Source organism: Sciurus vulgaris (genome assembly GCF_902686455.1).
Source record: "Sciurus vulgaris genome assembly, chromosome: 5".
Classification (NCBI taxonomy): domain Eukaryota; kingdom Metazoa; phylum Chordata; class Mammalia; order Rodentia; family Sciuridae; genus Sciurus; species Sciurus vulgaris.
This window is the reverse complement of record NC_136465.1, coordinates 141,737,502-141,760,387: the sequence shown is the minus strand read 5'-3', so window position 1 is coordinate 141,760,387 and position 22,886 is coordinate 141,737,502. Positions and strand designations below refer to the sequence as shown.

Genomic DNA, 22,886 nt, shown 5'->3' with positions numbered 1-22,886 from the left:
TAATCATCATGTCTAAATAAATTAGATTTATTTTCTCTAGTGAAAGCAGGATAGAGCACATCCTAAAAATGCACTGCCACCAAATAGGTTTCTACACGTCTTTGGTTATATTTTCTTATTTATTTATAGTTAACATTGCTTATTAATATATAATCGCTTCTTGATAGAAAAAATAATTTCTACCTGTGTTACCAGAGTGTTGATTACATTTTAAGTGCATTATACAGTTTAAAATCAAGAAAAATAATTGAATACATACTAATGCATTAACAATTTCTTATTTTCAATAATAGTAAGGTGTGCTCTGGTCTTTGTTTATTTTTTCTTCTTCTTAAATTATAAAGTTACAGTCCTTGGAAACTCCTTTGATGAGGCATGTTTTGTTGAATTACTTTTTTTTAACCTAACAGATGTTTGGGTAGTTAAAATTCCTCATGAGTATGGTATCCTGTGGTTTTCACAACCTAAGTGTTACCCCAGGAATCTTCCTTTCTTGCTGTCTTCCAGTCCTGGTGGTCTATAGGAGATGCACATTACAAAAGAGACCCATTTCATTCCATACTAATTTCACACCCACACTCCTTGAAAATTGTACATTTCTTCAGCATTGTTATGTACCTATTGTGCAGCATAGAGATACTTAACAGCTTTCCATTTTCCATTCCATAGCCCAAACACAGAACCCAAATTGCTTTTGAGTATATAATCAGAAAAATAAGAGATGAGTAAAATAGTCTGCAAGATTTCACTGTTTTAAGTAGTTTTGTCTTTTATAATTTTTGTGCTTTTTATATATAAACACAGCATGAAGTAGAGTTATAGGTATTCACAGAGGATTTAGGGAGAAAAACAATTAGTCTTTAATTATCTAGATCAGAGGGTATGGCAGAGAGAAATGTTAGCTTGAGTTGACTAAATATTGTTTCTTTACTGTGTTTTACAGTTTTAGATTCAGATTCAGAGTAAACCAATTTAATTCTCTGCTTGCATTCTGACTGCTTCCTGGATCTTCTATTTTGTTGTTCTGCTTTATGAGCTCAGAGAGAGCTAATAACAATGTGTTTTCTTAGGCTATGAGCTGTTTTAGGGTCTTTTATAATACTTATAATTCATAGTGGGTTGTCTGTTATTTAAACAATTTAAAATTTTGACCAATTGAATTTTCAACTAGCCATCAAACACTAACTCTTTATCAAGAAACTCCAGGTTGTGATAAGATGTTGTATTAATAAGTGCTTGGGCACAATTTGATGCCATTAGAACAAAATGCACACTCATTGGAAACAGGGATTTTAAACTGTTGTTTATCTTTTCTCTAATACAGAGAAATGGTTATTATTATTTTATCTTAAGTCGAATCATGAAATTACAAAACATTTTTTGGATCAATGACAGAAAATACAAAACATTGATTTTCTTCATCCAGATTACTTTTTGTTTGGACAATGTTTATATTTTAATCTTTGGTATATAAATATTACTTACTTTGACTCTTAAGAAATGACTACTCTTCAAGATTCTTGTTGACTGTTCCCATTACATATTATATTACAATAATATATTTGGTGTATTTTTGTCTTTCATGTCAAATGTAATCTCAAATTCTCTTTCCTTGTTTTCATATAATAAAATTTTTCCTTTACATTATAATTGTGAAATTCAGAATTCAAATATATATATTATTAGAAAAATGTCCCCTCTTCATTGAAAGCAAAAAATTCCTCCATTCCTTAGACTAAACAACAACCAACTCATTGTCGTAATTTAAACACTAAGTGAGTTGTTATCCTCACCCACATATGACCAATCATTTGAGAAGCTATGAATTTTTGAGACTGCAAAGAAAATCACAAGTCTATTATATGTTCACCTTTCTTTATCACAGTGGTAGAAAATCAAGTTTATGAGCAACTAAAACTCTCAACGTTAGCCATGTTTTAAATTTATAAGCACCTATTTATGTTTTCTAGTTATTTAGATAAGAGTAGTTATTCCTTTTCAACACCTACAAGTTCAAAATAAACATTCTTGTTGATTAATCCCAAACTGACTTTGATTTCTCATGTGTTCCCCGGAAATAAAACATGATCATAAATCTAAAAATAGGGTGAAAGGAATGACACTCAAGTAGAAAGACTTGAGAATGTGGGATTATTTAATAATTCCACTTTCAATTTTATTTTCCACTTCTGAATTGATCATGTTACACATTGTTTTATGCCAATTAAACATCTTCCATAATGTCATTAACTATGCTTATAAGAGACAGTGTATTTATAAAGTATACTTCCTGGCAACCATGCAGGTGATCTCCCTGTGAGTGCTCATATGGACTAAGATAGAACCCTTCATGACAGAAGACACATAGGCACAGGTATATTTTAATCAAAAATTACAAATGAGCTATTTATAGGCCAGATCTAATACATTTGGTTGAACAACTAATTTTTTTTAATTTTTAAGAATTCAGAATTCAAATGTATTTATTATTAGAAAAACGGCCCCTCTTCATTGAAAGCAAAAAATTCCTCCAATCCTTAGACTAAACAACAATCAATTCACTGTCATAATTTAAACACTAAGTAACTTGTTATCCTCACCTACATATGACCAATCATTTGAGAAGCTATGAATTTTTGACACCGCAAAGAAAATCATGTCTATTATATGCTCACCTTTCTTAATCAAAGTGGTAGAAAAACCAAGAAATTGATAAAAATATTAATTAACTTTCCTGTTTCCCAGAAAACATCAGAAGACCTAGTAGCACATGGGTTGTCTGTAAGACAACATTCAGCAAGAAGTAAGTGGTGGCTGCCCCTTTAGAGTACATTCTCTGTTAATCTGCCACGGTCTCTATCACTTCCAAGGATCACATATGAGTCAACTTCATTCATTATGGTTCCTGTCAGACTCTTTGAAGGAACTTACAGTTCCTGGGGCTTAAAAGTGTATTCAGTTAAATGTCCTACTTTTCTGTCAGATTTGTGCTTTTACCTACTCCCATCAGTTGAGGCAATTAAAACCTCTAACTTTAACCATCTTTAAATCTTTAAGCACCTATTTCTTCGTTTTCCATTAGATTAAGATAGTTATTTCTTACCAAATCAGGAGGGTCAAAATGACTATTCCTATTAACTAGTCTCCAGCTAAATTTGATTTTTTTTTTTTTCAAATTTCTTTCTGTTATGGCACTGCCATCCTCACCATCACCATGTGAAAACAATCCCTTCTCCCTTTTCCACTATGGCTCATTCAGTCAAGTTTCACTCACTCAGGAAACACCTGCAGAGTATCTCTAGGCTCTATTCTAGGCAATATGGAAATAGCAAAGATTAAGGCAGTCTCTAAAAACAAACAAATAAATAGAAATTTTAAAAGAGCAGGTATTTTTAAGTGTTCAATATAATAGATGATGTGATAGACAATTACTGCATGGCTATTTTAGATGGAGGAGTCAGAGAAATGTATTCTGAGCAGAGATCGTTTAAGTAGAAATCTATGCAGAGAGCTCCTGCTCGTGTGAAAAAGAAGTGGAAGGACATTCTATCAAAAGGGACCAAAGTGCAAAGGCCCAAGTTCTAGAAGTTCAATGTGTCCAAGCAGCGAAAAAAAAGTCCAACATGAGTGGAATGCAATGGTAAGGGGGGAAATGGTCAAAAACAAGGTTGAGTGTGTTAGGGAAGAGCCAGGTCATTTAGGGCTTTGTTAATCGTGTTAAGAAATATGAACTTATTCCCAGAGCCACTGGAATTCATTGGGAGTTTTAAGCATGAAAGTAACATCATCTGTTTTAGGTTTCAAAGGATCAGCCTGACAACTGGGGAGGCCAGTCAGTTAGTGCAACAGTAACAGTAATGATGAAGGGCTAGATTAATGCAAATAGAGGGACGGGCTTCTGATGGTATGGTTGAAGTGAGTCACTGGAAGAATTGAAGAGGAAAGGTGCAGTGCCTGGATTTTCATTTTCTGCAAATGGAATGAATAAGGGTATACTTTACTAAGATAAAAAACAAACAAACAAACAAAAAAAAATACTGGAGGATGAGCAGCAGCTTTGGTGTTTAGACCATGTTAATTTTGAGAGATTTATCTGACACACATATCCAACGATATCAGTTGATGAGATAAAGATACCGATGTGGAGTTCAGGGATAACATTCAGGACTAGAAATAGAAATTTGAGAATTATCAGTATATAAGTAGACTTTAAAGTCATAGGACAGAGGACACTTAAGGTAAAATCTAGGATTGTGTGCTGGTAAAGAAAAGACCAAGTCTGAACCCTGGGCACTTTACCACTTAGAGTTTAAAAAATTAAAAAAAAAAAAAAACATCAACAACTATGAGGAGAGGTCAGCAAAAGAGACTGAGAAAAGGCTACAAGAAAGAGGAGAAAATACAGAAGAATCTTCCCGAAACCAAAACTTTAAGTACTAAAAAGAAGACCTGTTTGAACAATATGTTGAAGGCTACTACCCCAAACGTTAGATTATGTTAACAAACATTCATTAAACACTATTACAAACATGATGCTAGGCAATCTGGGGAACTGTAAAAGAGACACATTTAGTAGCCTAGGTAAAGCCTCTAGATGAATGCTTATTTCAATATCTGTAAGAGCCTAACACAGTACCCACTTGCCACTGAAAATCCAACATATATGTGTGTGAGTGTGTAGGTGTGTGTGTATTTGTATACTCTACTAACAGGTACCAAAAATCTTAAGAAAACGTGGTTTGGAATTGAAAGGAATCACTGAGTAAGAGCCTTGGTCAAGAAAGGAGGATGGCAGCATAAACCCTTTGAAGAATTTACAAGCAGGTGGTGTTGGGATGGGTGATATGGCTTACCTAAATTTGCTTTGGAGAGCTGGAGTTGGGGTAGAAATGGTTTTTCAGAGAAAACAGTCATTACACAGAACTCTGGTTTCAGTGATTTGATATGCAATTGCTTTGCATTGCATGAAAATCATCACAGCTCTATGCAGACAGGGTTCAGGATAAGTAACAGACATTTATTGACTTAATTATGGTTAATAAAGTTGAAGCAAATAGGGTAGTCAGTTAATTTTTAAAATATATAAAACTTAAGTTGCAAGAGCAATCTTTACCTACACTTTGGAGTATTTGCTATGGAAAAAACATTTAAATAGCTTTTTCCTGAATGGCAAAGTCCCAAAAGATGTGTAGATAGCAGAATAATTTTGAGAGATAATTTATGACTTTTTTTTAAAAATTTTTTTCCTTCTACCTGTTTCAAGCTGGGAGCCAGACATTAGTATTTCTTTGCCTCAGAATTCTGTTTAGGCAAACTGAAAAACTGCTTATAGATCCACTAGGGTTACTGTACTCATGTGGTGTGTGTGTGTGTGTGTGTGTGTGTATGTGTGTGTAAGCTTGAAGTCACTAAAGGATTTAAAAAGTCAGTTTAAAAGCAGCAAAGCCTCCAGATAGCAGGGGAAAATGTAGGCATTTATCAAGGGTACTTCCTGGCATCAGTGTAGCCTAAGGGTCTTCCCAAAGTGCTTTGTTGTAATACCAGACTTTGGGACATTGACAAAACTCAAGAGTTTAAGAAAAGCCCTAAAAGTCATTGAAATTGAATTATCCATTGGGTTTCAAATAAATTAAAATTAAATGGGTTTTTCTGTTCAGTAATTTTATACACAATTTATTAAGTAGAAATTATTAACACAGATATAAAATAAAACAGAAATATATATATCATATATTATATATATGTCAAGACAATACTTACGGCCAGGCAGGGTTTGTATGGAAATCCAATTGGAAGCATTGCCATAGCCAGCATTGGTGCTGGCCGCCACTTGGAATCTATACCATCTAAATTTCTTTAACCCATACACTGTCTCTTCAGTTAGGTCAGCTTCATAAAGGTACTGAACTTTTTGATACTCAACACATTCTTCAGATTGCCATTCTCTGCATTCTTGAGCACGAAGCTGAGTGGTTATCTTGTAATTTTGGAAGTAGCCAAAGATAGTATCAGGTCTTATCCACGTCAATGTTGCACTAGTTGACTGAACATCAGAAAGAGCAATGTTTGTGGGAGCACTGGGAACTAAAAAAGGAAAAAAATTAAAAACAATTTGGATTATCAAATATCTTGTAATCAGAAGGAAGAAATAAAATTTGAAAAGATTCTATTATGATGCACCTAGTGGAGACCTATGAGATTATTATAGCACTTAGATTAATATCTGCATACTTAATGAGCAGAACACTACAGAGGATAAAACTATTGTGATTTTTAAAAAATTCCTAATTTTGCTCCCAAATCCACTCACATGGTGGCTTATGCAAACATATTGTGGTTTCATATATGAGAAAAATCTTTTACTAGTACAAAAGAAGATTGCATGCTCATATTCTCTGAACTTCCTTGGTACATTTGAATTTTATTTTGGTATTCGTATCCAAAGAAAATGATAACTTAAAAAAAAAAGAAAAGAAATAAAAAGGAATATTAATGTTTGGTTATTTTGTAATTAAAAATTTAAAAAAGAAAGGTACTTTTTATATTTAAGTATCTAATTAAACATAAGCACATTTTACTGATAATGTTTATAAAATTATTTTAAATAAGCAGGAATACTGAATAAATTAACATATTAATTAGTTTAATTTTATTTCATATTTATTTGAGATTAACAAAACTTATTCTAGAACATCATGCAGCACATTGACATTAATAGACAGATTAAAGTATCAGTATATAATCTATAATAACATAGTCCTACTTAGAGTCACACCATACCTTGGTGTGCTAAAGGCAAATCATGTCAGGTTCTGAGACTGGTGTTAGGGATTCAAGATACAATAAAGCTCATGTCCTGTTTGTAAGAGATGGTTTATTGGAATAGTAATATAAGCATGTTATGGTTAGAAATATGAAAGATCAATGAACTAAGAGATACTGAAACTTTTCTCAGCCATGCTGCTCTTACACATCTTTAAGGATCTTTGCAGAGCAGACTGAGAAAAAGAAAGATAATAATGACTTACATGAATATTACACAATTCATGAGAACTATGTTACTATTCACACTTTCAAAAGAAAATTAATAAAAACTTAGAAACTCATTAATTCCTAAATATATCATAATAGTTCAAAATTCACTAAATCTGAAGAGCATCTAAATAGTGCAGGCACTTCTATAGGTATTAAAAATACAATGAATAAAAATAGACAAACATCCCTACTCTTGTGATGTTTACATGAGAGAGGGCTATATATGATAAAAACATATAATTAAGTATTATATATAGTACTTCTGAAGATGATCATTGGTATGGAAACAATGAAATAAGGGAAGAAGGGTAGAAAGTTCCAGGAATAATGGCATTTTAAATTAGGTGGTCAGAAGAAGCCTCATTATTTACAAGACATTAACTTCCTAATGAAGGTAGGTGATGCAGCTATGTGAATAAATTGGGGAGAAAATTCACAGCATGGGAAACCATGACTAAAAGTCAGAAGGTGGAAGCATGGCTGGTGCATTTAAAGAGTAACAAGGAGGCTTGAGTGACTGGCAGGAGCTGAGATCTGAGAAGAGACACTGAAGGTCAGAACATGTACATTATTAAAGGGCATTGTTATGGCTTTCATTTGAGCCTAAGAGTGACAGGCTCCAACATAGGTTTCACAGAATCACTCTACCTATAGAACTGAGACTGGACTGAAAGGAGACAGGTGGAACAAGGAGACTGACTAGTTGGTATTGCAACATCAATGCAAGAGATCATGGTGAGCAGGACTAAGATGGTGGCAGCAGAAATAAAGAACTCAGTTCCTAAATATATCTAGATGGAGAAATGACAGGATTTGCTGACATGGGACATGAGGTATAAGAGAATGAGAGGAACAAAGGAAAGCTTTATAGACTTTGCATTGAGCAAACAGAAAGATGAAGTCACTAATAACCAACAGGGGAATGACTGTAGTAGGACTAAGTCCGGGGAGAGGAAGATTAAGCATCTATTTTAAGTATATTAACTTTGAAATGCTTCTCAGATAGCCAAAAGGAGCAGTAGATGGATACTGAGTCTGGAGTTCCATAGAGAGAAGTCTAGATATCATTTAAAAGTTTGAATTTTCTCTTACCTTTTTACTTAACTATCTACTGACTTATTATATATTTGCCCAAGAAGAATAGGTCTAAGTTTATGGAAGACAATTATTAGATTATGTAAAATCACAGGATTAGCTTCAATTACTCTATTTCCACATACTAGTATCTATCATCAAATCTTACTACATTTAATTGGGCATTTCCTTAAAAATAGCATTACAAACAAAACACATAATATCCTACTTACAAGACACCCTGTTTTTGCAAAGCAAAGCAATTAGAGAAAATGTTATTTTTAGGAAAAATATATTTATAGAGCAAGCAAGTTTAGAATTGGCTAAAGAAGTAGAAATTCCAGAATTTGGTCAAATCCCTCAGTCACTAAATTTAAACTCAAGCCATCTAAATACAATGAATATATTTTAAAAATACCCTAACATGAAATGAGTGAGGGCTCAGGAGATGATAATGATGGAGATCCTAGAAAAGGACTGTGAGCTAAGGTAAATTTTACTGCTGCTTAGAATTCTTCTTGACAGTAACTCACTAAAAAGCTGTATAACAGCATGGGGACTTACTATGTCAGACAGACTTATAGAGAGCTTGTGAGGCTATGCAAAGTAATCAAAGGTGTCAGAATGAGATGTTCAGAAATATATTTTATAAAGGGTGGTCTGGTAATTGTACAACTTGAAAAATGAAAAATTCACATCTATATTGGTGGTTAACTCTATAAGAACAGGCAAATGACCAAATCACAGACTCTTAGCATTTGATGGAAGCTTAGAGACAATCTTGGTCAACTTGTCTCCTTATGTCTTCAGATGTCCCTCAAGATCCCCAGCCACTGAACACACAGCTTCTTCTGGTTCTTCAACCAAACACTGGTACAGGTAGAGATATGAAGGAATTTTGCTGTTGGAATTAAGAATCCAAATTATTTATTAAAATAGAGATATATTAGTGGGTCTGAACTTACAAGATGAGTCCTTTAGAAGTACAGCATTTTCTTTGACTGATTACAGAAAATAGACAAATTTGAAGCAAGAGATGGATTCTATGAAAACTTCTCCATTGCTGTCTTTGAGGAAGGAGGAGGCTCAGACAAAATAACACATGTCATCTCTAGAAGCTAAGAGCAACCCTTGATCAAGAGCCAGTCAGGAAATAGGCATCTCAGTCCTGCAATAAGAAGGAACTAAATTCTGTCACAGCCCTATTATCTTGGAAGAAGACTGAATTTCACCTAAAAATGTTGTCGAATCACAACTTCATTTCAGTTTGTGAGACAAAGAACTCAGGCACAGCATGTGAGGACTTCTGATCCATAGCATTATGAGTTAACAAGTGGGTGCCATTTTAAACCATCAAGTGTGTCATACTTTATTACACTGCAGCAAAAACCCAATACAAACTGACCCATCACTACTTATGCAGCTTCTGCTTATTATACAGAACAAAGTGAAATTCAAAATCTGAAGGGGTTTTTATTTTAAATTTTATTTTCAAATAACTCTATTAGTTTGTTTAGCCTTCATTATTTTGAACCAATTACCTACTTACCTATAAATCTTCATGCTGTCTGAAAACTCAACCTAAAGATGTCTTATCTATTTTCATCTCTTCACTTGAACATTCTATATAAAAGATCTAGAAATATTTTGCTTTTGCATCCATATCAATATAAATGTTGAACAATCACTCTGAAATATGTACACATTCATCAGTTACATACACATAAAAATGTCAATTTACAAATTGGATTTTATCTCCCAGGATCCAGGGTAATGCTTGGAAGAAAATAGTCATTTAGTAAATATTTTTTAAATATATGAGAAAGTGAATAGAGGATATAACGGAATTAATTTAGATAGATGGCCAGGAAAGTTTTGCCTGATGAGGGGAAATTTAATAGGACACCTAAAAAATATGAAGTAGCTTCCTAAATGAAAAGCATCAGATGTGTTAAGACCTGTAGGGAGCCAGGTGCAGTGGCACATGCCTGTAATCCCAGCTATGCATGAGGTTGAGGCACAGCTGGGATTACAGGCATATATGCAGGAGGCTGAGGAAGAAGAATCACAAGTTCGGGCAACTTAGCAAGACCTGTCTCAAAATAAGAAATAAAAAGGGCTGGGAAGGTAGGGGATGTAAAGCATTCTTAGGTTCAATCACCAGCATCTGGGCAAGGGGCTACCCAGAGGAAGAATATAGCATAAATTGAAAAGGTATAAAGAAGGTTACTAGGCCTACAAGGAGATGAATGAGAAGACAGAAAATTGGACATATAGATAGGAATTAATATCATGTTAAGCCTACTAGACTGAATTTAAAAGTTTGGATCTATCCTAAATGCAGTGGGACTACTCAGAAAGTTTTATATTGACTTCTTGTTTTCATTAAAACTTTATGCTATGCCTTTTCCATATGGGAACAAAGTAATATGGTCCAGACGCTTCCCTTTCTTTTGGGTCTACTGCCGACCATCCTTCCATGTTTCACTTTCCTTTTCCTAGAGTTTGCTAAGCTACTGAGGTGGAAGGGAAAAGGGGCATATTCACTAGCCAGCGAACTAGAGAAGGCAAAGGAAGCAGCTTTCTGATCTATTCAGGAGAGAGGATTACATGTCCATGGCTCTAAATCCAACTTCTTTCCCTTCAATTTTTATATATTAGGAAAGAAGACTTTAATGACCAATTTGATACAAAATAAAATTGTTGGCAAATGAAGACTCTTCCAGTCTTCACAAAAATGTTTCAGAGAAGAAAAGGTCTAAATACAATAGTGCTTTAACCTTACAAAGAAACAAGATCTAGCCAAGTTATTTTTAACCTGGCCATGGGAAGATAACAGCATTTCAGTTGTCTACGATGTCACAGGCTCAGTGATAGGACACAAACTTATGGACACTCAGTATGTGTTTGCTGACTTCATGAAGAAACCACGGTTCACTGAAGCAATGCTTTGATTTTCATGTGTGTTGTGGTTTGGAAATGAGGTGCTCCCCCAAAGATCTGGGGTTAATGTAGGAAATATTCAGAAAAAATGGTTAGACTATGAGAGCTGTAATCTAATCAATGGATTAATCCATTTGCTGGATTAATAGTTTGAATGGACTAACTGGGTAAACAGATGACGTGTGAATGGAGAAGGTGTGTCACTGAGGGATTGCACTGTATCTTATCCTCCTGGTTCCTCCTTTCTCGCTCCCTGCTGTCATGGGCTGAGCAGCTTTCCTCCATTGCACCATTCAACCAAGCTGAGGAGGCCAGCTATGAATGGAACCTCTGGAACTGTGAGCCAAAACAAACTTATCCTCCTCTAAGTTGCTCTTGTCAGGTGTTTTGATCACAGCTACATAAAGCTAACACGATGTGGCACAAAATCTAGTCCACATTTTTCTACCTAGTATATTTCAAAATATGAACCAGAATTAAATATAATCTGATATATTATGACTCAAAGACAATTTTTTCAAACAAGCCAATTTCACAACTACTCAGTACTGACCAGCAAGAGCCCTCATTTATAGCTAGTATCTTCTCTTTTGATAAACTGTGTGTTAAACTGGACTATTTCAAGGCAACTGCCCTATTGAATTACAGATACAAAGAGGATTACACTCATTTTAGCATGGAGAATCAGATTTCCATTCCTTAAGAATGACTAAAAACCTCAAACTTTTTCTATTCACAGATGGTACTAATTTGAACACATCATTCCATGCTTCCTGGAGTAATCACACAGCTTGCTTAAATTTTCTAAACATGACTGAACTGTGATGAAGCGATCAACATTAACTGCCAAGGTATTCAGTAAATTACGTTTTTATTCATAAATAATTTTAACTGGCAAAATACTTCCATCGCAGTTGAAATGATGGTCTGTAGAAAAGTATAAGTAAGACTTGTTAGAGAATTAAATGAATGCCAGTTTTAAGTGACTAGCAGATTTAGATTGTGTAATGTGTAAATTATTCTGTTTCTGAATGTCAATTACTACAGGTTCCCAGCCTCTCTTGACAGGATTCTGATAATAGCTTATACTGACTTTTCACTGACCTGGTTAAGTACACTAACATGGAGGACCAAGTTTTATCAGTTCTTTATTTATGACTATGTATTTTCATCTTTAAGCACAGATGTACTCTTTCTTAAGCAAAATAGATGTCTGAAAATTTATATTTATGAATTATATTTATAAAAAATGTAAAAGTACCAACACAATATTTTCTAGTTTTCTAGGAATATTTTAGTCTTTGGAAACTTTAAATAATTTTTGACCTTCTTAAAACACAAGGTGCAGTCATTTAATCTAAGCATACACAAAAGTGCAGTTTGCTGACCCTAACATAGTATCACTGAATAGAGAAACTGAAATTCCTGCAAAGTTAATTACAAAGCAAATTTGAGCATACCAGATTTGAATTTTACACTGACTTGTTTTTAATCAATAACACTTTAACTAGACATTCACCTTGAGGTATGTGGGCAGGTTACAAGTCTTAAGGTATAAAGTTATTTTCATACATATATAAAAAGTAATTTAGTTAATAGAAACAACCACGATGAGGTTACAATAGGACAAGCTCAATGGATGATGTTCTAGGAGCTTTAATTTGAAGACAAGTGAGGATCAGTAGAGATAGGGAAGAAAGGATATTCAAGTAGGTTGAGTATGGGGATCAATGTAGAAATGGAAACAAAATGTTTTCCAAGGGCTGGGAAGTATCCTGATTGGAGAAAAATAGTCTATGAAATTAATAAGAAAAACAGGAAGGCAATGAGGTGTGGTACTATTGAAAGTGAAAGTCAGAGAGAAGTTTATATAACTGCTGTAGGTAACAGAACAATGAATGGACAGAAATTAATTGGTCGTGCATAAACTCAAAGAAAATCTAAAATTTCTTCTAGCTTGATATTTGGGAAAGAAAAATTTTATGGAAACTGGTCAGATGTTGTATATACACAATATAATGAGGATTATAATGATAAATAATAACCAGGAAGGGAGCTAAAAGAAAATACAAGGAAATATTGACAGAAAGTGATGATCTATTGAGTAGAATAAATGGAAATAAATACCTTGAATGAACCCAGGTATTATGTTAATAGACAAAATGTATGTTGCAGAAGTAGGTTTTGAATTTGACACTGATTGTTACAACAAACAATACAAAGAGAAAAATCAAGATTGTAAATTTCTATAATGATAAAGACAAATTAAATGAACAAAAATACAATAATCCCTGGTGCTGAAATCAAAGATATATTTCTCCTAAAAAAACACTTAAGAAGGTAGCATGTAATTTAATGAACAAGATCCTCAACAACATCCTTTCATAGTAAATACTAAGTATGTTTAACTTGGCTCTTTCTTGTAATGTCTCTCAATGTAGGTGGATAGAATAACTTTTCAAATACTTTTAGTAAAGCTATGTTCTTCAAAGGTTGTAATTACATAGTTCAAAAATACTTCTCTTTGGAAGTCTGCTTAAATCAGAGATGGAGTAGCCAGAATACCATTTACCAAAATTGGCTACACAAACATGATTTTGGGTAACACTACAGAAAAGAGAATATCGATTTACACACCCATATTAGTGTGCCAAATTAAATTATCTTATAATAGAAGTGGAATAAATAGAAGTTTATTACACTTGTATGAAAGAACATAAGGAAAGTATCCACAAATAGGACTAAGATTTACTATTAAAAGGTTTCAATTCATGTACAGATGAATAACTGGGCACCCCAAATTTCATGGAATTTAGCTATAATAATTTTAGCCTTTAAGTCCAGTATTATTGCACACATAACCTTATTAAAATACTTTAGTCAGATTTCTGGAAAAAAAGTCTTATTTTTTGGTTATACATGTTATTTCTGGAGATGGAATGAGTTGACATGTAGTCACTAGCTTTGATAGTTCTACATAGCAAGTCAGCATGGGAATATCTACCCAAAAAATGGCAATTTTGATTTAATTAACTTATCTGAAACAGTTCTTAGGAAATTAATTAGTTATCAGACTTGTCTCCTTTTTTCCACATTTTTTATTGGTATATTATTTATAAATAATGATGGGATGTGTTGTTACATATTTGTACATGCATACAATGTAACAATATAATTTAGCCAATATCACTCTCCAGCACTTCATTTACTTCTTTCTTAAGACCACTCACTGGAGTTCAAATTGAGTCAGTGATAGTGAAGAAGAAGTGAGAAAGACATATTCATTACTGGGGATTCACTTGAGGATGGGTAACAGGAACAAATAGTCTTTTCTTAGAATGAGAAGTTTTATTATGGTTTAAATGTGAGGTGTCTCCCAAAAGCTTACATGTGAGACAATGCAAGAAGGTTAAGAGGAAAAATGATTGGGTTAGAAAGTCTTAACCCAATCAGTGAATTAATCCCTTGATATGGATTAATTGAGTGGTAACTGAAGTGGTAGGTGTGGCTGGAGGTGCTGGGAATTGGGGGCATGACTTTGGGATATATATTTGTATCTGGAAAGTAGATCTCTCTCTTTCTCTCTCTCTCTCTCTCTCTCTCTCTCTCTCTCTCTCTCTCTCTCTCTCTCTGCTTGCTGATCATCATGTGAGCTGCTTCTCTCTGCCACACTCTTCTGCCATGATGCTCCGCCTCACCTGGAGTCCTGAGAAATGGAGCTGTCTATGGATTGAGACCTCTGAAACCATGAGCCCTCAAACTTTTCCTCCCCTACAATTTTTCTGGTAGTGCCCTTTTAGTCACAGCAGCAAAAAAGCCGATCTTAGGATGAGAGACCAAATAAAAGCCATTTTGGGACCTATCTATGTACATAAGCAATTGAAATCATGATGGTAAATGAAGTCTTTAGGGAGAAGTTATAGAATTAGAACACCAGATGATGAAAAATTGGCTACCTTGTCAAGTCAGTAGTTAAGTGGCAGTGAGGGAGTATAGAAAGTCAGAAGAAACTCAGATAAGCATATAAGTCTGGTGAATCAGTGAATACATTAATGTATGTATGTATGAATGAATGAATGGGTAGATTTCAGGAAGACAAGTGCCATCAATACAGATTGATGCTACCTGAAACAATTTCTCTAAGAACTACAGCTCTAAGGAATTTTTAAATTTATATATATATAACTGGGTTGAAACCTTGGGAACAGATTCATAATAGAGAATGAAGGATTTGGATTATTCAGAAATTCCATAAAAGGGAGAGAGAATGAACAAGGGAGCACAGAAATGGAAGGAGAAACAACCAAAAGAAGATAAAGTATAAAAGAATTATATGAAATTTGGGAGCTTGTGAATCAGAGCAGTCAATCAAAAATAGTCTCTGGTTACCAAAAGTTTTTTTAAGATCAATAACTTGAATGACCAATTTAAAGTCATATATATTATTTCATTGAAAACCCCCTATTTTATGTATCCATCACCAAATGTTCCTAAAAGCTATTTATGCAAAAAAAAATGCTTTGTTTGACCATAATTTTTATCAAAATCTTGAGGGGAACTCAGATTCATATTTTAGTGAAAGATTATTTTTGCAAAATTATTCTAGTCCTAAACCATAATGCTTTTAAGGAAGTCTGAACAGGAGATAGCTTGTATCAAACTTACTCTCCTATAGATAACTAGTATGAATTCAGGTACAAGGGAAACACCTCTATCAGCTTCAAGTATTTGAAAATGGACTACAAAGCTGCCAGAGTAGTTGGAAAAGGAGGAAGTCATGGAGGAGTTAGACTCAAATCTTGGTTCTATACTCTCTTGAAATCCCTACCCAATGTCTTTTTTTTTTTTTTTGGGCGGGGGGGTTACTGGGGATTGAACTCAGGGACACTTGGCTACTGAGTCACATTCCCAGCCCTATTTTGTATTTTATTTAGAGACAGGGTCTCACTGAGTTGCTTAGTGCCTCATTAAGTTGCTATGGCTGACTTTGAACTTGTGATCCTCTTGCCTCAGCTTCCTGAGCTGCTGGCATTACAGGTTTGTGCTACCATGCCCAACCCCCAATGTCTTAATTACACATGCATTATGGAAACCAAAGGAGCACAGTCGAAAGCAACAGCTAAAAAACTGAATAGAAGTTTCAGCTGTTGCTGACTACAGGAAATACATGTTGAGGTTGAGGTTTAAATCCACCAAATTAAAGAACTGATAAACTGTATAGTCCTCATGTCAAAACCCCAGAAGAGTCATTGCTTTAACCTATGTTCCAGGATTAAGCAATTCACTATATAAAGAGGGGTGAGACAAAAACAAAGAATTAAATCACACATTCATGAAATAACTACTTAGTAAGTTAATGGCCCATTTAGGGAAATAAAAGACAACACTCTCGAGAGTTTCTGCAATACATCACCAACGAGGTCCATCAAAAATTCAAAAATCACTAGACACATAAGAAAACTACTCCTGACAGGAAATGTGACCTATAGTCAGGAGGAAAAAGTAGTCAACAGAAAAATCATAAGATAAGAAGGGTGTGAGAATAAACAAAAAATGATTTGAAAGAAGTTATTAAAGTATTTTAACTTAATAGAAAATATGGTCTTAATTAGAGATAAAATGGGGAATCTCAGCATAAAAATGGAAATAATTAAACAGAACTAAGAGGATGGCAGAAGAGAAGTAGAAGCTGCTTCATGGTATGGGGTCAAAGCAGTGTGTGTACAGCTTCTTAGCAAGGTGGGTGAAAGAGAGATTTCACTAAATTTTAATATTGGACACTCAAAGCAGCTTAGGAACCCAGAAATTTTGGTATAATAAAGAATAGAGAATACACTGTAGCTCAGTGGTAGAACACTTCCTAGCTCATGTGAGGCACTGGGTTTGATCCTCAGCACCACATGAAAATAAATGAAATAAAGGTATTGTGTTCATCTACAACCAAAAAAAAAAAAAAAAATACATTGGAGCCAACCTAGTGGTGCCACTGCTGGTGTGAATTCACCACAGACAGAGGGAGAGGGAACATAGTCTTGGTATAGAAAAACATAAGATTAAAAAATGCTACCTAATCTTAGCTGATCCAGAGACTGCACTGTGCACTGGTGCTTGAAAAATGTGCTTTGATGCTTAAAAAGCAGACTCTATATCTCAACTGGCTGTGGAGAGCTGAGGCAGAAGCCATCTTGGGCCCAGTGTGCCACCAGGGTGACTCGGGGACCAGGGAGATCAGGAAAAAACAAAAACAAAATAAAAAACAACACAGCCACAATATCTAGGCAGGTGCCTATCAAGTGACTTAGGCTGGGCTTCATGGAATGTGAGTGAAATAGGCATGGAGTACTGTACCCTGGGGGATTCAGGTTGGAAAGGTGAAAGGGAGCCTGACTCACTTCTCCATTGTGTCTAGTGGCAAAAGTGACCAGCTGAAGCTGGTGGGAGTCTGAGCAGCAATGGGTGAAAACACTCATGGACTAAGCCCAGGAAAGCTGTGCTTTTGAGCAGCAGTGAAGGGAGAATCAATTTCCCTTCCCCATGATTGAATTTCTTGGGAGGCTCCTGAGAATCAGATCTACAAAAGAGATCAGCTACTGTTTAGTACTAGGGGCAGGTCTGTCTAGGCTCTCCAAAGAAGGCTCCATTCAACAAAGCCCCTGAGGCCTGATTAAACCTGAGAATCACCTGCTGGAACTCTCCTCACAGAAAGCTGCAGAAGCTGTACTCTAGGAGGGCACCGGACTAGTTCAAATGGACAAAAAGCCAACTGACAGTATATCCTAACCCACCTCACCTTATTCTGGCAAGAAGGGAAGCTAAGTCTTATATCAAACATCTTCAATCTTAAGTTTCTCCAACTGGCAGCTCAGAGAGCAATGCAAAAACTGGAAGGGGTTAAAAACCCCACCCCTTGCTCTATCAGTACATAACTCAAGAAAAATTGGACTGTTACATAGTGACCACCCAATCTGGTCAACTATTTTGATCACCTCAGTAGAGAACTTTCCTTCATCCTTCACACAGATTTTGTATTTTTAAAAAAAATCTTTTAATAATTTTTTTAATTTTCATTTTTGTGTGTGAATTCTGGCTGTGCCGATTGGTTTAGGGACATATATACATAAACTTCCTTGTTTATTTTTCTCTAATTTTTAGCATTTTTGTAACGTAATCATTTTTTCCCCAGCATTGTCTTTTGAGGGTTTGGGTTTTTTGGACTATATATTTCGGTTTGGGTTTGTATTATTTTCATTTGTTTATTTCTCTCATTTTTCTCTCTCTTCTCCTAAAAATGGCCAAATTACATTGTTCTCCCTGCCTTTTTCCCAATACCTTACTTCTTCTATTATTCCCCTCATTCCACATAAACATCACCTGCTACATCTCTTTTGTAGGCTCTCTATTCACTTTCTGAAATTTTAAAAACCTAACTACCCATCACATTTCCTTTTTTCCCCCTAATTAACTGTATTTTTAACATTTTTCAGAATTAATTGGTTTATATAACTCCTGCCCTCACCAATAATGCTAATACAATCATTATTGCTATGAAGGGTAAAGTTGACGCATGCTGTTTGCTTTAGATCTAGTTCATGGTTACTGTTTCTACTGTTGACAATTGCTGAACCCACAATTCCTCTTTACTAGTGGCAATTAATGTTGAAAATATCATAGTAGGAATGGGGTTTTTATTTTCACACTGCTTATTGTTTGCAGTGCTTGTTATTATTACATGTTTTGTGCCATTCTGTGATGTGCTAGGAACCTACAGGAACACTAAAAGTTCACAGATTAGAGAGATTCAGCTCCTGAACTTAACATTCCCCAACATTACTCCACTTCAAAAAAGTGAGGAGACAAAGGCCCCCAACCGAAAAGGAATCAAGGAGGAACAGTCAGGTTCTACCCCCATTGGCATCTATGTATACATCAAAACCAGAGATTAGTCCCAAAACAAATAAGATAATCATACACAAAAGGACACAGAACTGAATGCAGTGGTGCACACCTATAATCCCAGCAGCTCTGGAGGCTGAGGCAGAAGGATCATGAGTTCAATGCCAGTCTCAGCAACTGTAAGGCACTAAGCAACTTGGTGAGAGCCTGTCTTTAAATAAAATACAAAATAGGGCTGAGGATGTGGCTCAGAGGTTGAGTGCCCCTGAGTTCAATCCCAGGTACCGAACGTGTGCACAAAAAGAGGTAGAAGAATCCACCTCAACTGATGCATAAGTCCAAGAACTCTGAAAACATGAGAAAGTAGAAAACAATTGTTCCCCCAAAATCCACAACTGCCCATCAAAGGATCACTGATAGTGAGATGGATAAAAACCAACAGAAAGATTATTAAAAAGATTATTAAAATTCTCAATGAACTAAAAAAGATCTAAGGAAGGAATTAAGAGAGCAATTATAGGACATAAAAGACACTTTAATGAAGAAATAGAAATAGTGAAAAGAAACCAAGCAGAACTCCTAGAAATGAAGGTCACAATCAAATTAAAAAGACAACAGAAGGAATTAGTAATAGTTTAGATGGTATAGAAAAAAGAACCTCAGCCCTTTAAGACAGAACTTGAAGCTTTGAAGACAAACTACGTGATCTTAGTACACAGAAGGCAAGAAAGGGGAAAAAACTACAGAACATAACCAGAATATACAAGAACTCTGGGACAACTTTAAAAGATCAAACCTGAGAATCACTTGCATAGAAGAGAACATGGAGATACAAACTGAAGGCATTAAGAACAATTCAATAAGAATTCCAAGCCCTAAATGAAGACAACTCACAGCCACATTTATTATATGAAACAAAATCAGTTTCAAATATGAGAGGCAAATAAAAATTTCTGAAGCCAAGAATAAACTAAAAGAATTCGTGAGCAGCGAGCCAGCACTATAAGAGTATTCAAAGATAAACTGCACACAGAGGAAGTAAAAACAATTCCCAAGCTCCCAAACAGAGGAAGTTCAGAAGAAGAATAACCCAGTAAATAAGAATCAAGACAGGTTAAAATATAGTAAAAAAACTAAATGGCAGGAAACCCCCAAAATTTAGCCATTGTAATGCTGAATGTTAACAGTCTCAACTCCCAATTAAAAGACACAGATTAACAGAATGTATCAAAAAACAAGATTCAACAATATGCTGTTTACAACAGACTCATCTTATAGACAAAGACATACACAGGCTAAAGGTAAAATGATGGGAAAAAATTATTCCATGCTTATGGTCCAAGAAAACAAACAGGAGTAGCTATTCTTATATCTGACAAAGCAGATTTCAAGCAAAAGTTAACCAGAAGAGATAAAGGTAACTACATCCTACTAAACAGGGCAATCCAAAAAGATAGAACAATAGTAAACATTTATGCCCCAAATGTCAATATACCCAATTAAATGGGAAACAAAAAATCCATGACATTAAATTTCACATAGATCCCAACTCAATAATATGGGGTCATTTCAATACACCCTTATCTCCAGGTCATCAGAACCTGATCAGAATCAAGAAAGGTATCTCCAAACTAAACAACACTATAAATCAAACAGACCTAATGGACATCTATAGAAAATTTTATCCCAAAACATCTGAATTTACCTTCTTCTCAGCTATGCATGGAACTTTTTCCAAAGTAGATCATATTCTAGAACACAAACCAAATCTTAGCAAAAAATCAATACAATCCCATGTATCCTATCAGATCATATTGAAATAAAACTGAAATATAGAGCAGAAAAAATGATAGAAACCACATAAACACATGGAGATTGAACAATACTCTTTTGAAGAATGGATCAAAGAAGAAATGAGAATAGAAATTTTAAAAAGTTCTTAGAAATGAATGAGATTCAACACACCAAAATCTATGAGGCAGTATGAAAGCAGCTCAAAGAGGAAAATTTATAGCACTGAGTGCCTACATTAAAAAATTAGATTTCAAATAAATATGTTTATGTTCCACCTCAAGGCCTTAGAAAGAGAAGAAAAAACTAACACCAAAATCAATAGAAGAAAGGAAATAATTAGTATCAGAGTCAAAAATCAATGAAATTGAGAAGAAGAAAACAATACAATTAATATAACAAAGAGTTGGTTCTTTGAAAAGGTAAATAAGACTGACAAACCCTTAGCCAAACTAAAAGAGTGAGATAAAGCAAATACACAAGATCAGAGATGAAAAAGGAGATATCACAACAAACCCTTCTGAAATCCAGAGGATTTTAAGAACCAATTTTGAAAATTTATACTCCAATAAATTAGTAAATATGGAAGACACTGATAAATTTCTCAACACATATTACCTGCCCCAGTTGAATCAAGAAGATATTGAAAACCTGAACAGACCAACATTAACTAATGAAACTGAAACAGTAACTAAAAGCCTTCTAAGAAAGAAAGGTCCAGGGCCTGAAGGATTCTCAGTTGAGTTCTACCAGTTCTTTACAGAAGAACTAACACCAGTCTTTCTCAAATTATTCCATGAAACAGAAAGACAGGGAACACTCCCAAATACATTTTATGAAGCTATTATAACCATGAAACCAAAACCAGACAAAGATGTATCAAGGAAAAAAAAAACTACATACCAATATGGTTGATGAACATAGATGCAAAAATGCTTAATAATTTATTAGCAAACTGCATTCAAAAACACATCAAAAAGATAATACGCCATGATCAAGTGGGTTTCATCCCATGGTTGAAGGTTGTTTCAACATATGCAATATAATATAAATAAATATAATTCATCACTTAAACAGAATTAAGGACAAAAATTTCATGATCATCTCAGCAGATGTACAAAAGGCCTTTGATAAAATCCAACATCCATTCATGTAAAAAACACTGAAGAAGCTAGAAATTGAATGAACTTCCCTCAATATCACAAAGGTCACTTACAATAAATTCAAAGCCAATATCGCTCTGAATGGAGAAAAACTAAAAGCAATTCCTCTAAAAATCAAGAACAGAAAAGGCTGTTCACTTTTACCACTCCTATTCAACATAGTCTTCAAAACATTTTTCAAAGTCATCAGTCAAGAAAAGGAAATCAAAGGCATACAAATATAAAAAGAAGCCAAACAATCTCCGCTTCCAATAATATGATCCTATATCTAGAAGACCCAAAACTTTCACCAGAAGACTTCTAGAACCTTTAAATTAGTTTAGAAAAGTAGCAGGATACAAGATTAAAGCCCATAAATCAATAGCTTTCCTATCCTCCAACAATGATTAAGCTGGGTAAGAAATAAAAAAAAAAAAATCCCATTCACAATAAAATTTTTTAAAAAATTAAATACTTGGGAATTAATCAAACCAAAGAGGTAATAGAGTTCTACAAAGAATGTTGCAGAACACTGAAGAAAGAAATTGAAAAAGACCTTAGAAAAGGGAAAGACACTCCATGTTCTTGGATAGGCAGAATCAATATTGTCAAAATGGTCATATTACCAAAAGCATTTTACAGATTCAATGCAATTCCTACCAATGATATTCTTCACAGAATTAGAAAAAACAATTAAGTTCATTTGGAAGAACAAAAGACCCAGAATAACCAAAGCAATAGTAAGAAAGCAAAGCAAAGCAAAGCAAGAGACATCACAAAATCTTGTCTGAAATTGTACTACAGAGCTGTAGTAACAAGAACAATATTGCATTGACATCAAAATATACATGAAGACCAGTAGAATAGAACAGAAGACACAAAGACAAATCCACATCCCTATAGCCATCTGATATTTGACAAAGGAGCCAAAAATATATCTTGGAGAAAAGATAGCCTTTTTACAAATGGTGCTGGGAAAACTGGATAACTATATGTAGAAAAATGATA

At 34.5% G+C, this 22,886-nt stretch overlaps 1 protein-coding gene across 5 annotated transcripts in view; it reads right to left on the bottom strand.

Moving 5' to 3' along the window:
* The window catches only part of PTPRQ (protein tyrosine phosphatase receptor type Q), a 216,113-nt gene that overhangs the window by 93,184 nt on the left and 100,043 nt on the right, over positions 1-22,886 (bottom strand). For all 5 annotated transcript variants that reach the window (XM_079140697.1, XM_079140699.1, XM_079140698.1 and 2 more), the window contains one exon: positions 5,761-6,084. In XM_079140697.1, coding sequence (XP_078996823.1) covers positions 5,761-6,084 — 324 coding nt within the window. The remainder of the gene's footprint in view (positions 1-5,760; positions 6,085-22,886) is intronic.